The sequence below is a fragment of the Asterias amurensis genome, chromosome 9 (genome assembly GCF_032118995.1).
Source record: "Asterias amurensis chromosome 9, ASM3211899v1".
In the NCBI taxonomy this organism is placed as follows: Eukaryota; Metazoa; Echinodermata; class Asteroidea; order Forcipulatida; family Asteriidae; genus Asterias; species Asterias amurensis.
This window is the reverse complement of record NC_092656.1, coordinates 8841296-8856785: the sequence shown is the minus strand read 5'-3', so window position 1 is coordinate 8856785 and position 15490 is coordinate 8841296. Positions and strand designations below refer to the sequence as shown.

Here is a 15490-nt window from a genome sequence, read left to right as displayed (position 1 = left end):
AGTAAGCACCAGTAGGTATGCATATCTTTTTGTGTGCTTACGGTTAGCAGCGCTATGAAATGGAAATCGAACAGTAAGCACAAAATCAGCTTTTAAGCAGTGCTATGAAACTGGGCCGTGTTTTATTTGAAAATTGAACTTCTGGTCCAAGAAGGGTTTCTCTTTTTGCAAGCATTGTTACAGATACTTACCATCCAGTAGCTTCCCATGGTACACAGCCATGCCAGCGACCCGTCCAATAAACTTGAAGTACGAGATGTGCTCCTCGTTGCACACCCCTGAAGCAGGATTGAGCTGAAGGGTGTAGTTGTCCCTATTAGATACATTATAAATAACAAATAATAATAGTGGCTTCTTGAGGGACCGAAAAATCATGAACAATGTGGAATGGCAAATGGATCATGTTGTCGTCTGTTTTGCAAATAGGATTGGCACAATTTAAGGGCATTACCATATAAACCAATAATATCACATAGTCTCTTGAGCAAAATGGTGTGAACCACAGTGTAAAGGCCGCACTCAAAACAAGCAGAATTAGGGCACATAATAATTAAAAACATTTGTAAACATTGAATAAAACAAAAATGGCAGGACTTACATGGCTGAATACTCAAAGAGTCCATAGTAAGGGTTGAACATCTCTCTTGACAGTAAGAAGAACCATTCCCTACGAGAAAAAACAATCATTTAAACAAAATGAGTAGAAAACATTCAAATAGAAACTCGTAAAAACGTATCATGAAAAAATTGCATTCAAATTCAGCAAAGATTGATGGTCCTGCTGGCCAGTCAACGGTCATGCTGGCAAGTCTACGGTCCTTTAGGTCAGTCAATAGTCCTGCTGGCCAATCACTGGTCCAACTGGCCATTCAACTGGTTCTGCTGTTTAGCCACTAGTCCTGCTGACCAATCAATAGACCTGCTGGCCAATAAATGGTCCTGCTGGCCAGTCACTGGTCCTGTTGGTCAGCCAATAGTTTTTTTCTGGCTGGTGTCTAGTCCGGCTGGCCAGTCACTAGTCCTGCTGGCCAGTCACTGGTCATGCTGGCCAGTCACTGGTTCTATTGGTCAGTCAATAGTCCAACTGGCCAATCACTGTTCTTACTGGCCAGTCACTGGTTCTCCTGACCAGTCAGTGGTCTTACTGGCCAGTCCGTGGTCCCACTGGCCAGTCAGTGGTCCTACAGGCCAGTCAGTGGTCCTACTGGCCAGTCAGTGGTCCTACTGGCCAGTCAGAGGTCCTACTGGCCAGTCAGTGGTCCCACTGGCCAGTCAGTGGTCCTACTGGCCAGTCAATGGTCCTCCCGACCAATCACCTACTCACCTTGCAACACCACCATAGTCCAGACCCGTCTCGCCGACAAATTCAATCCAGAGTCTTGCCTTGAGTAGATCGGTGTTCTTAACGCTGATGATGTTACGGTAGGAGTCCTCCATGATGCTAGATCGACTGCACTTCAGCTCATAGCGGTTTGGAATGTTGGACTGTGTGGAAAAGAGAACATTCAGTGAGAAGAGAAGATAATGGGATATCGCTGTCTGCTCAGAATTATAAGGTCCTTGGTGCAATTTGTGTGGGTTTCGTAAAACTACTTTGGTAAATTTTTGAGCTTTTTTATTTTGATCAATTTTTTTCTTAAAGGGAAGGTACACGTTTGGTATTTACTTAAAACAAACATTAACTTAAAAACTGACTTGATATAGAGCATTGGGGAGCTGTTGATAGTATAAAACATTGTGGGAAACAGCTCCCTCTGAAGAATTAAAGATTTTGGGAAAGAGGCAATTTCCCACTTAAAATAAGCCAGAAGTCTTTTATTCCTATCTGGAAGCACACAAAATTCATCCAACAAGGGTGTTTTTTCTTCATCATTTTCTCGCAACTCCGATGACTAATTGAGCTCGAATTTTCACAGGTTGTTATTTTATGGTTATGATGGGATACACCAAGTGAGAAGACTGGTCTTTGACAATTACCAAACGTGTACCTTCCCTTTATGGACCTTTGGATTATTCTGTGTATGAAATTGCCATTTAGGACGTAATAGTTCTGGGCAGACGAACATGGGATTTCGTTTCACTTTGTAAGAACAACAGTCAAAGTCAAGTTCTTGGATGACAACGATTTCATAAAAAATTTAATTCAAATTTCTTGAGGTCAACCTTTAAATTCTTGAAAATATTTCAGGCTGTTCTGGTTTCCTTCTGAACTTACCGGCTTCTTGAGTCTCGATTTGAAGTAGTCATACTTCCTCTTGTAGTCTCTAGAGTATGGAACAGCCTAAAATAAAATAACAATAATCCATTTAATTTAAGCACTCAGTGGCAAAGAACTAATGAAGTGAGTGTCATCATGTTGATGCTATGAACTAGGTAGATGTACACTGTGACCCATAGCAGTCCAAGAACTGACCCCTGAGGGACCAAAAAATCATGAATAACCGGATCTGGAATTGCTAATGCGAACATGTTATGGTCTGTTTTTGCAAATAGGATTTGCACCTTGTAAACCTATAATACCACCGTAATGTTTTACTTCAGATTTTTAATTATGTAACTGTTCATGTAATTCTGCTGCTGGCAGCGAATTGAATAGATTTGTTAAAAAACCATTGAATGATTGAATGAATCACGTCTCTTAAAAAATGTTTTGCTATAGCATTGATAGCAATGGTCAATGTCTGCACTGATCTATTGATGCATCAAAACAGTTGCTTACTAAAATGGTGTCTGGTGCATACTTTACATTTGAGCCTATGCAAGATTTCATATGATTTGACTACAACCCTTTATGTAAAGATGGAGTCTACTTACCGGTCCAGCAATGGCAGGGTTCTGCAGTCTTGGGTCTTCCCATTGTGTACTATGCGTGTCTGTGGAACAAAAACAAACATGCAATCGGTATAAGTCAAGTAATACACCACAAGGGAAACTTACTAGGTAAGATTACAAAATAATTGCTTGGATGTTAGTCTGGAGATCGCAGGTTCCATTCCTGCTCTAATAAAATTGGAAAAAAATTCAACCGAACATTACAATAATAATTTAACCAACCAAAAAGTAACAACATTCAAATGAAAGAAGAATCATTAAAAATTAAAGGCACGTAATAAAGCAAATTGATAACCGGTTGTACATAGATGCATTTCAGTCAAGGTAAAACTATAATGAACTTACTGTGATCAATGAAGAATATTCTACCGTCAGCGTGGATCCTCTGCTCCCAGGCAGCCTACCAGACAAAAAAAAGCAAAGTATGATAACCAGGGCCCAATTTCATAGAGCTGCTAAGCACAAAACTTTGCTAAGCAGGTTATTTCTTCATTGATAAAAACAGGATTACCAACCAAATTTCCATGTGATAAGCAAACAACAGCAGAATACCATGCAACACGCAACAAATGGAAATTTGGTTGGTAATCCTGTTTTTATCAAGGAAGAGATTTCAAGCTAAGCAAATGTTTGTGCTTAGCAGCTCTACGCAATTCGGCCCAGGTCTTCTTGGCTTGCACTCAACACAAGCTTCAGCGTACGTTGTCTCTGAAAAAAGGCTGTGGGTTGGTAAACGCTAATACTAAATTTGCTCTTAGGTATTGTAAAAATGTGGCAACATACAGATCTGTTAAAAATGAGTGTGTGAATGACCAATACTTGATGGTTACAGTTATGGCATTACACAGATAACTCTTGGCTAATAAATGTTTCCGTGAGCGAGGAAAAAGCACAATTTAATCAACTTGAAAAAGTTAAAGGGCAAGGCCTGATTTAAATTAAACAATGATTGGCTTCTGAGTGCATTTTCACAAAATATAATCACAAGGTGAAATCTGGACTATTCCATTTGGAATAGAAAAATGGGGGGAAAAATAGGTTGTTTGTAACTTTTAATTATACAACAAAGTTTCAAGTTAATTTCAATGCTGTAATGACTGTTGGGGGGGGGGGGAGGGGGGGGGAGTTACTTACTGGCAGAGGACCAAGGTCATCTTGCTGTTGCCTCTGCTTCCTTGGATCTTCCTGCAAAAAACAAAAACCAAAACCAGTTGATAAGTTTTTAAAGCCATTATACACTTCCGGTAAACAGTATTGTCCAAGTCCCACACTTCGTGTATCACAACTTATGATACATAAAACAACAAACCTGTGAAAATTTATCGAGAATTTATATTGTTTTACTGTTTTCTCAAAAAGTAAAGCATTTCATGGACTAATATTTCAAGAGAAGTCTTTCACCATTATCTTCATAAACCCTGTAAATTATTTGTTAATCTGTGAACTTTTTTTTTTTTCTGTATTGAAAGTGCCCAATGGCTTTAAAGATTTATACCCTCCCAGTACAAAAATTGGCATTGTCCAAACCATCTGATGAAATCATTCCGAAAAAAAATGGGTCTATACATTTTAGTGTATCCTGGGTTTCTTGCGTTAGGCTCATAGAAATAGAACCGGAAAATGCGCAACATTGTGCGTGCTATTTCGTTGGTGAGACCACTTTTATCAACGCGCGTATGCCATTGTGTTTGCCATACAGTAGACGTCATGAACATTGACCAATGAAAACATAGAGAGACGGTCTATGTGCGCTCACGGGATGATCATTTTGCCACACACGCGTGTCATGAGGTGCGATAAGCCGCGTCACAGACGGCACATTGGGCAGTCAAGCTCAGCATTCTCTGGGTTCTATTTCTATGATTAGGCTCGATAGCTAGTGGATTAATGTGGTTCCACTTACCCATGTTGTCGTCCGTGTATTATGGTTGATGAAGAACACGCGTCCACTTTCTGATTTCTGCATCTGCCAGCCGGTGGGCAGTGCACCAAGTGGATCAGCAGAGTCTGCTCCAAAGGGCTGATTGCTTTGAGTTTGATTCTGCTGGTAAGAAATGCATCAAAAAATCATAAATAGAAAGGTATATAAATAGATAGATAGACAGTGGCTTCTTATATTGCGCACATATCTGTCACTCAGTGGCATCAAGGCGCTTCAACACACAATATAATTCTGCAAGTTATGTGGGACTAGGTTTTGAAGTATGGGGCATATATTCTTCTATAGCACCATGTAATGGTTTACAAGGTGTCGTGGTGCAATATGCTGCCCATCAAACCAGGAACACCGGGGCGAACCCCTTCACTTTTCGATAAGGGCACTGGGTTCTTTTACGTGCATTGCACAACACACAGGACCAGGGGTCATGACTGGGACTTGAAACCAAACAATTTACAATTCTAAATTCTATCAACTCTAGAAAAAGCATCAGACACAATATAAAAAAAGGGATGAGCTTATACAGAATTATACACATTTAGTGGGGGTTGTATTTAAAACGTTAATCATACCATGGTTACCAGATTTTTAAAACGGTAATCATACCAAGGAATGGTTGACTGTCTCATAGAGTTATATATAAGAACTAGAGGGCGCACTGGCCTATATACGCGCCCTGGCATATGTGCAGGCGGCCATTTTGTAAGTTGACAAAACAGCATCGCGTTGGCCTTCAATAAACAAAAACTCCATCGTGCAGTTTATATTCAAGGCGCGTGTCTCCTTGCGGTCCCATCGCGTTTGTGCAAGCAGCATCACCAGTGCGCCCTCTAGTTCATACAAATCTATGGACTGTCTATATCTTGCGGTTCTGTTTTTTTTTCAATTCTAGTAACAGTTTAACTCACCGGTGTTGTTTGTACTTGGGAACCGGGCTGAGCTAGAGAGGGAGCTGCTGGTGATCCTTGACTCCTTTGTGAAGGTGATCGATATTGACGAGTTGGTCGTTGCTGAGAAATCAAGAGAACACAAGAAGAAATAATGATATTAATCAGGGCTTCTATGGCTCATATCCGTCACTCAGTGACGCTCATCAAAGGTGCTTCAATTTTCTTGCAAGGTATTTGGGACTACCATGTTTGAAATATAAGACCTACTCCTTTTACATAGCACCATAACGTTTTACAAGGTGCTGTGGCGCATCATGCAGCCAATCAAACCAAGAACACCGGGGCGAACCCCTTCTCTTTTCAATAAGTGCACTGGGTTATTTTAGGGGCATTACATAACACATGGGACCACCAGCTTTACGTCCCATCCGAAGGACGAAGCATCATGGTTTAGTGTCTTGCTTAAAGACACAGGTGTCATGACTGGAACTCAGCCACACTTAGCCTTGCTCAAGGCAGTCGAATTATTCACTCCGAAAAAAGACCGCCGCTGTATAAAAACCCACCCGTATTCACTGTGCGTAAAACCCACCCGTATTCACTGTGCGTAACATCGCACGACACGATGCCCCCGTACACTATCCGCATGCGGACGGCCTCCGCATGCGGTTAGTGGTGTACGAGTGCGATGACTTGTGTGAACAGTATTCGTGCGATGACAGTGTGTATACGGGTGGGTCATTCGGTGTGATCGCACACACCATGCACAGGGTATACGGCGGGTGGGTTTACAGCTGCGTCTTTTCGGAGCGAATAATGCGACTGCCTTGAGCAAGGCTAAGCCACACTCTGCTAATCAGAAACACCAGAGTTCGATTTCGGTGCTCTTAACCACTAGGCCATGGCACCCCACGAAATGGCTAAAATGTACTAACAAAGCACTGTACAGTAGTATAAAACTTATTATACTATTAACTCTTTAGTCATCAAACCACAATGTAGCAAGACACTCACCCTTTAAAGACACTGGACACTTTTGGTAATTGTAAAGACCAGTCTTCTCACTTGGTGTATCTCAACATATGCATAAAATAACAAACCTGTGAAAATTTCAGCTCAATTGGTCATCAAAGTTGCGAGATAATAATGAAAGAAAAAACACCCTTGTCACACGAAGTTCGGTGCTTTCAGATGCTTGATTTCGAGACCTCTAAATCTGATGTCTCGAAATCAAATTCGTGGAAAATTACTTCTTTCTCGAAAACTACTCCACTTCAGAGGGAGCCGCTTCTCTCAATGTTTCATACTGCCAATCGTTACAAAGTAAGGTTTATGCTAATAATTATTTTGAGTAATTACCAATAGTGTCCACTGCCTTTAAAGCTTGTTTTATTAAAATGACAATACAAGCTCAGGGCGGTCGGGTTGGCACAGTGGAATCTTGCAGCGCTTCTGTCTCTCGAACCCCAGTTCAAATCCTGCCAGGGACACTATGTGGATTGTGGATTTCAGTCCCTACTTGATTGTGTGGGGGTTTTCCATGGGACATTTCTCTGGGGGTTTTCCTTCCACATCCAAAACTCATACTTATTTCCATGGAGTTCGCGTTCGTGGCAACAGAGTAAGTTCACTTGTCTGAAGATCCAGAATTATTAAGATAAAGATTTTTTTGGGGGGGGCATTTCTTCTCTTACCGTTCCATCCTCAGTATCCATGCTCTCTATGGTATCCTCCACACTGATGTGTCTTCTTGCTCGGTACTGGGCACGCATCTCTTCCTGCACACTGGCCGGTAACCCAGTAGGAGGTCCTTGTGAGGGCCTGGAACATGTATAAAAAAAACAAAAAAACATTTTAGCAAATTGGAAGGTGCTATTCAGAAGGCACTGGAACTTGAATAAAACTGTTGCCTTGCTAATTTCTGACCATGATTTGGGGTTGAACGAAGACAAATTTACTAGAGCATAATTTGAACCAATGACCTCTGATTTTGCGTGCGCACCCTCTACCAATCAAGGTTTAAACATTGTGTGGTTTTACTGTTTAAAAATCTTTTAAAAAATCTTTTAAAAAAAAGGCCATAACCACATTAAACAATACACAAGTAAAGAATCAAAGGGGAAACCGACTGTTAATTTTAACCAACGATCTTAATTTTAACCAATGATCTCCGGATTAATGTGTCGGCGCTCTACCAATTGAGCTATCTAGCCCTTTATTGGCGCTGTCCCTATTTCGTCAACACCTTTGTTCGGGGGTGTAATATATTTTTGGTATAAACGAAAAGAGTTGATTAGAGCAGGGTTCAAACTTCTTACACTGTAGGGATTTCCCATTGTGTTCTTCTGTTAGCATGATCTACATAGTAGCGTCGCCCATTAGCATCCTCTCGTTCCTCCCATCCGGTGGGCAAGGCGGCAGATCTTGGGGTAGCACTCTCACTGGCCTGACTATTGGAAGTGTTCTCTTCGTCAACATCTACCAGCTCCCAATCCGTCTGCAACAACAACAACAACAGATAATTTGTTGTGCTCAGCAGCTCTATTAAATTGGGCCCTGGTCGGGCTCCGTTTTTCACAGAGACCAAAGAGTACAGAGATCCACCTAGAGCATTATGCTGAAATAATTGTATGAGGTGTACTTAACACAATAAACGATTAGATTAGATTAGATTACTCAAAAAACAGCCACTCAATGCACAAGGATTAGACAGAGAAGAAGAAACTCTACATGTTAAGACATACCTCGTCCTCCCTGCGTGGTTCTACTTCAGGAACCGTATCATCACGCAGAAACGCAATCGTCATCTGGAGAAAGCCTCTGACCTTTGACCTGGGACTGTTAAGAGGTAGACAAAGAGAATGTATGTCAATTTGAACAAATTGAGTATACACAAGTAAATGTTAGGAGCCTCATATTTCTCTTTTCCAACCCACTACTTGAAAGATCACTCTCGATCAATAAATTAACTTCATTTACCAGGGCAGGCCTAAAAACTGGCCATTGACAACGAGCTTAGTCATCTGTGGGTTGTTTTAAAGCAAGGAAGTTTCACCTTTAGATGTGAGAGGAAAACCCAAGAGAACCATTTGAAGAAAACCTACACAGGGTTTTTAATTGATTTTATTCTTTTATTTTTTTCTCAAGAAGACGATCAAAGTATACTGATCGAAACGTCGAGTTGAAACCAACGGTTCTTTTCAGAACCACCCCAATTCATTATAGATAGTCATGATATGGCGTTACCGCAAACTTTTCTATATCGTACTTCCACTCTGCAAAGTTTCAAATCCTACGAAACCTACACATTCAGTTACGGACTAAAAACCCAATCAACGTAGTGCACCCAGCGTGATTCGAACCAGGATCCTAGAAGTGGGAGACGAGCAAAGATACCTTTATGCCAACGCGACCAGCCAAGCTATAAGTGGCGGGTCATGGCCGAGGGGGTTAAAAGCATCAGACTTAAGGCCCGGTCACACTGGCCTTGATACTGATAACGAGAATGTTAACATTGCACGCCCTTGATTGGTAGAATAAGCGTGCGCATATTCTGCTTGGAGCAATTCAACCACTAGAATGCGGTCTCTTTGCGTCGTGATTGTTATCGTTTTCGTTATTGCTGCAGAGTGACTGGCCCTTACAACTCTGGTGTTACTGATCAGGAAATTGTGGGTTCAAGTCCCAGTCATGACACCCGTGTCCTTAAGCAAGACACTTAACCATGATGCTTCGTTCTTGGGATGGGACGTAACGCAGTAGGTCCTGTGTTTTGTGTTGTGTAATGCACATAAAACAACCCATTGCACTTATTGAAAAGAGAAGAGTTCGCCCCGGTGTTCCTGGTTTGATTGGCTGCATATTGTGCCCCAGCACCTTGTAGACCATTACATGGTGCTATGTAAAAGGAGTAGGTCACATAATTCAAAATGTTGTCCCACATGCCTTGCACGAAAATACTGAATGTTGGAGCGCCTTGGGCGTCACTGAGTGCGGACATGATTATTTCTATTCCTATTATCTCTTTAGACAGTTTCTATGTCATGTATCAGTGTGACCTTACCTTCTTTGTCTGAGGAGGTAGTCCTTGTGGTGATTCCATGTGTTTTCTCGCTCCGTCTGTGAAGAAACAACAACAAATTTAACAACTCAATTATCATGTGGATTTTGTTTTCAACAGACAGTATCTTGTCACATAATCTGTTAAAACCCTGAATCCACAGTGCATTGTGCAGAGCCTAAATTCATAGAACCTGTAAGCATTGGTAATGGGCACTTCTTGGTGAAGAATGTGAAAGTGAGCTATGGCCATGTAATTTAGTACCAGTGATGTATGGGACGAGTTCAGAAGTAGAGCTGGAACAGAGGGTAAGTGTTCGACGAGAAGTACTAATGAGTTCAGGGGTCGATTTTTACAAAGAGTTAGGACTAGTCCTAACTTAGGACTACTCCTAGGAGATATACAAATTGCATGGATAGTCCTAAGTTAGGACGAGTAACTGGTCCTAATTCGAGATAAGACTAGTCCTAACTCTTTGTGAAATCCACCCCAGGAATAAGGTTACCAGCCAAAATTCCATGTAACATGTACCACTTGTCATTGGTTTTATGCTAATTCTTGGCTGGTATTATTTTCCACTAGGCAGCTCTGTGAAATCAGCCCATTCATGTATCTTGATTTTGCATTTTGAACCCCCAAATTAGTAGACCATGGGCAGGCAGTAGCCATGCGTGACGCCAATGTAAAGTGGTACATTCAATTCATGACGGAAGGATAGGTAGCATGGATATTTGAAAGCAGTAAATTTGACTTACTGGAATATTTGTGAGCGGGAACTCCACCATGCCAAGGAAGTCATCTCGTGTCTGTGCAATCAAAACAAACAAAAATACAAAACATTAATGGACCTTATGCATTGACATCATTACTTTTGATTATTTATTTATTTATTTACTTATTTTATTGATTGACTCTGGTTGTGAAGCCATTCTCAGAAAAAGCAAACTCAGGCCTGGAATTTCATCTTTGAGAGGGCAAGGCCCTTTTCCATTTTGAAAAGGGCACCTCCATCGGAAACCTATTAAGTCTATGGGAAACTTTTGAAGGGGCACCAAGTCCAAGACCAGGACGACAGAAGCCATGGCCTCCGTGAAGTTCCAGGGCTGCGAACTAAATCACTGTTCTAGCCAAGAACCCAATGGGGGACTTTTGAACACTAGGTGGCAGCAGACTTACCAGGTAAATTTCCATTGTTTACGTAGTTCTGAGCACGCACGCGCACATTAACGAGAACAATGGATTTTACCTGGTAAGTCTGCTGCCACCAGTGTCCCAAAAGTCTCCCATTGAGAGAAGACATAGAAGGAAGTATTCAGCAGTAAGCGAAAACTTACCAATCTATTCTCGTCAAAGACTTCAATCAGCAGCCGATTGTCTCTGGGATCAACCTGGGGGAAAAAAATAAATAAATAAATAAACCAAAACATGAAAATTACACTAAAATTACAAAGATACAATGGAGTAAGGGCAACAACTTTGTGCAGAGAACATTGCAAAAAGAAATACAACATTTAAAAAAAATTGTGTGTGGTGCATTATGTGTGTTGTGATTGTGCTATCATACAAGTTGATTGGTGTGAGTAAAAAATAAAAAATAAAAAAAAAATTCTTTGAAATGTTTTTTTTTTTACTGCATACATCATTTATATAGGATGAAAAAAATCGAACGGTTCCAAAAGCTGAAGGTATACTTATCAAAACCTTTCACTTTTTAAGACATCTTGATTTCGTTAAAGTAATTACGATACAAAATGTCAATCTTCTTACACACCCAGTGTATCTCAACTGCCCGGAATTTTGGAATGCACAAGGTCAGTTAGTCTTTTCCTTAACAAAGTATTGAATGTTAAACTGCATTTTAGTATAAAAAGACCAACATTCCATCACTTTTAAAGGCAAAGTTTATCGTCCACTTTTGGAACGTTTTGATTGTTTTAATTCTATTTAGATGTAAATGTTACGTATACAATAAAACTATGTAAAAATGTCAATTCAAAAGGTGGTCGCGCTTTTGAGATATCGCTGAAAATCCGGAGCGAATATGTTCACGCAGGAAGAATAATCCCTAATAGGAATAGGCCTACACATTCTCAGAAATGTTACTGACAGTAACACTTCTCATATTCAAATATTGGGGTCTAAAAACTGATATATATAAAAACAACCACATTGCTTTTGGAGTAAAATTTTTCTCAAAATGCTTTTTACTATTGCTACTAAGCTGCTTTTAGGCTTGTAACTAAAAAAAAATCTTGGCATTACCAAACGTATCCTTACAAAAAATAATTCGCACAGAGTTATTTCAAATTACTTTTTTTTATAGCAAAAGAACATTTAGAACTACTTACCCGGAAGAGGAATTCCTCATACCATTTGGGATTTAGTGTCTGGATAGGAGAGTGGACAAGAAAAGGATATATATTCATCAAATATCAAATGTTTCTGATGTTTTTAAAAACTTCTTTACGATTTTTCCAGAAGTAGAAAGATAGTTAAAAACTTTACTATCCCTCACTGGGGAAATTGAAATTAAAATTTGAATTTTACATAATTGGTTATTAACCAATAAATTCACAATCTGTTATCTTGTTCATGTATACAGTATAAAATCAAATAATGGCTTTGTACTGGGTTCTAATGACCTGTAGAGGATACATAATTTTATCATTTTTTTCTGTTGACTTGATCCTGTAATACTACATGTACTGGTGGACATTTTATCAACAAACACCTGAAACCTTTGTCAAATACAAAATCACAAATAGCAAATACAGCAAATCAAATAACAGAACATGTATAAAACAAACATCAGGAAGTAATTGAGGATACGATACAATTTAAATTGAGTTGCGCCCCTTTTTGCGGAGAAACGAATGTGCCGAGATTTGCAAACCCCATCGCTTGGTAACAGAAAAACCTCCGTACTTGGCGCTTTTTGCGATCTTTCGCCGCCTGCTTCACCAAGGCCAGGGCACCACCCCCCCCCCCACTCTGCAGGGACCCTCGCTGGCTACAATAACCCATCTCGCAATAACATGTAAATATCTGTAAAATAATACTACATTACGAGCACACATGAACATCGGCCCCATACAAAAATTGTTCCAACCAGTAGGGTTGGCGCGAGTACGAGTTTGTAATTTGAAGTATGCTCATGTACGATAGTGAAATTTGCAAAACACAGCAGGTACTGTATGACACAATATTGGTGCATGTAGGTTTTATGTGCATACATTGTACTGTACTGTGTAGCCTATGTGATCTTACATTAATGTACACAATATGCAAACTGGAAATGTTATGATTTATTACTGGTTTAGGAAAAGCATGTTGCAGTGCTCTGCACACTACATGTATTTTGTGGTTGTCTTGTGAAACAGTACTAAAACCTTTCAAATGGCAGTACATGTAGTACATGCAATGTGTAATTGCCTATAGTACATTATGCCCTAAATGCACTGTGTAGATTCAAGAAGCCAGACACTAACACAGCATGAACCGAAACAGCCTCCACACAGCTTGAGCTGATTACATTGGACACATAATGTAGACCATTCTACAGTAAACACACTCCTTATTGCTAGATGCAAGTATAGTACACCACACGCACTCTTATCCTTGGTGCAGTTTTTGCGTTTAATGGGACCAGGGTTCTGCCCAGGATTTTTCTAGCAGTGAAATAATGTATCCCTGGAAAACATTGTGAGATGGATCAGTTACATGAGATAATAGTATCTAAAAACTCAAATCAAAGAAGTGCTCAAAATTAATGGCTTCAGATACCGAGTTTACTGGTAAATGCCCAATTTTAAATTTGGTTGAAACCTTGGTGGTTGAGGAATCCTGAATGCCGGGCGGGTTTTCCCGGCACCGACCACTGTGGGCAGAACCCTACTGGGACCTGTAGTTTGTCCTTCTTCTTCTTCCTTTAAAGTGCTGCTTCAAAAAATTTGAAGATTACCACACTGTGGCTGGGCGCACGCGTGAAACCATGGGACCGTAAGCCAATCAGGTGCAAAAATATACATGGTGCAAGTAAATACTGGCCAGCAAGATTACATGTAGGTCAGCTGAAAATGTACAAATGTGACCCGCTCTGTGAAAATGAGTCACATGTAGGCAATTTCAGGAATTGAGTTATATGCATGGCTGGAAAGAACACATCAGCAGCAGTAATTTGGTATGTGTCTAAGCTTTGGGGTGTATCGCGTTGCTGGGTTACTCCCGTTTGAAATTAGTCACTACACCATTTTTTTTGAAAAACGAATTACAAGTAAAATGATATTTTGAACTACCATTGTGTGCAAAAGGATACAAATTAGACATAAGTATGATCACAAAATTGTTGTATTCAGAGCTTTATTGCCTAAAAGTAAGTGTTCTAAAGGTTAACCATGCAACTAAAGATCTTTGAAAGAAAAAAAAGATTTTTATTTTTAAATTTTTTTTAACACATTTTCCACATTAAACTGTCCATAACTTAATATTGCATTGGGCGACATGTGACTCGTTTTCACAGAGTGGGTCACAAATGTCGTAATATTTCTATTAATCTCCTTTGTTTAGTGTGTTTAAATGAATTTTTGTTATGTGCAATTTTTTGAGAGCTTGAGGTGCAATACAATTTCCAATATTTTGGTTTTAACTTTTAAACATTGGCTAGATAAATTCTTATCTTATCTTATCCACACTGGCCTTACAAACCTCATAATTTCATTGGATCAGGCAAATGCATGCAGTGACGGATACTACATCCGATAGTGTTACCGAACACAATATTTCCTCTACAAAATGCTACAAAGAATGTTATCAGTGGCTACTCAAAAATCATCATGTGGTACTCAAAAAACATTCAGTGTGTATTTATATGTAAAACATGTTCAGTCTAAATAGTTTTGCCATGTATGAAAAATTGGCAAATGGAATTGTTCCCCGGTGTTTAAAGCCCGGTTCATCGTTCCTGCAAATGCAGGATTTTCATTGCATCACAAAGGGAAAGAGAGCGCCTACCGATGTTGCATCACCAAAACTCGCTTCGCATTCGCATTTGCAGGAAGTATCAACCAGGCTTTACCCCCTTAATAATACCTTTTTGAAATATTGTAGTCTAGATTTGTTATGTGTGCACATGTATTTGATTTGGGTGTAAATGTATAGTAGACAGATTCACCCAACCCAAAGTGATCTCGTTTATGTGACCTCATTATGTGAACACCATTCAAAAAGGCTATACATGTAGATATAACACACCATGAACTAAGTACCCCCCCCCCAATATTGTACACCTATATAAAGAGGTCATCGGACCTTTAAGCCCGGTTCATACTTCCTGCGGATGCAAATTTTGACGTCACATGGCTGTTTTTCACAGCAAATGTTTCCAAGGAGTTGAGCGCCAGTCAACTCAGCATTGAAATGTTACGCCAGACATTCCCGCTAAACACACACATAATTGAAGTATTCAGAAACACAGCCTGAATTATCAGAGACAAGTACACAGGGACACTCCACAAAAGGGGAATTCCCTTGTAATCAAGATTGCTAGACTACTTCTGGGTCGATCTGCTCTGCTCGACTGCCCTTGTTCTCTGGCACCATCTGGAAAAATTCACAGTACACACACATTCGAGTTGTCCGATGCCTAACCGCAAGTAGGATGTTTAGAAAAAAGTGTGGATGAAAATTTGGCACGTGGGAACATACATGTACTGTTCATTGCTTGAATTTGAGGTGGGGGGATCTACAAGTTTTTTGTTTTTGTTTTTTTTG

General features: G+C 40.0%; 1 protein-coding gene across 2 annotated transcripts in view; it reads right to left on the bottom strand.

Moving 5' to 3' along the window:
* The window catches only part of LOC139941412 (E3 ubiquitin-protein ligase NEDD4-like), a 34007-nt gene that overhangs the window by 11452 nt on the left and 7065 nt on the right, over positions 1 to 15490 (bottom strand). The window contains exons 4-19 of one of the 2 annotated variants that reach the window (XM_071937888.1): positions 12070 to 12108; positions 11056 to 11109; positions 10477 to 10527; positions 9725 to 9780; positions 8406 to 8499; positions 7980 to 8158; positions 7356 to 7482; positions 5680 to 5781; positions 4736 to 4876; positions 3967 to 4017; positions 3178 to 3232; positions 2815 to 2873; positions 2216 to 2281; positions 1325 to 1485; positions 599 to 667; positions 192 to 313 (exon numbers count right to left, since the gene is read on the bottom strand). In XM_071937888.1, coding sequence (XP_071793989.1) covers positions 192 to 313; positions 599 to 667; positions 1325 to 1485; positions 2216 to 2281; positions 2815 to 2873; positions 3178 to 3232; positions 3967 to 4017; positions 4736 to 4876; positions 5680 to 5781; positions 7356 to 7482; positions 7980 to 8158; positions 8406 to 8499; positions 9725 to 9780; positions 10477 to 10527; positions 11056 to 11109; positions 12070 to 12108 — 1426 coding nt within the window. The remainder of the gene's footprint in view (positions 1 to 191; positions 314 to 598; positions 668 to 1324; positions 1486 to 2215; positions 2282 to 2814; positions 2874 to 3177; positions 3233 to 3966; positions 4018 to 4735; positions 4877 to 5679; positions 5782 to 7355; positions 7483 to 7979; positions 8159 to 8405; positions 8500 to 9724; positions 9781 to 10476; positions 10528 to 11055; positions 11110 to 12069; positions 12109 to 15490) is intronic. The other variant, XM_071937889.1, reaches the window with a different exon arrangement.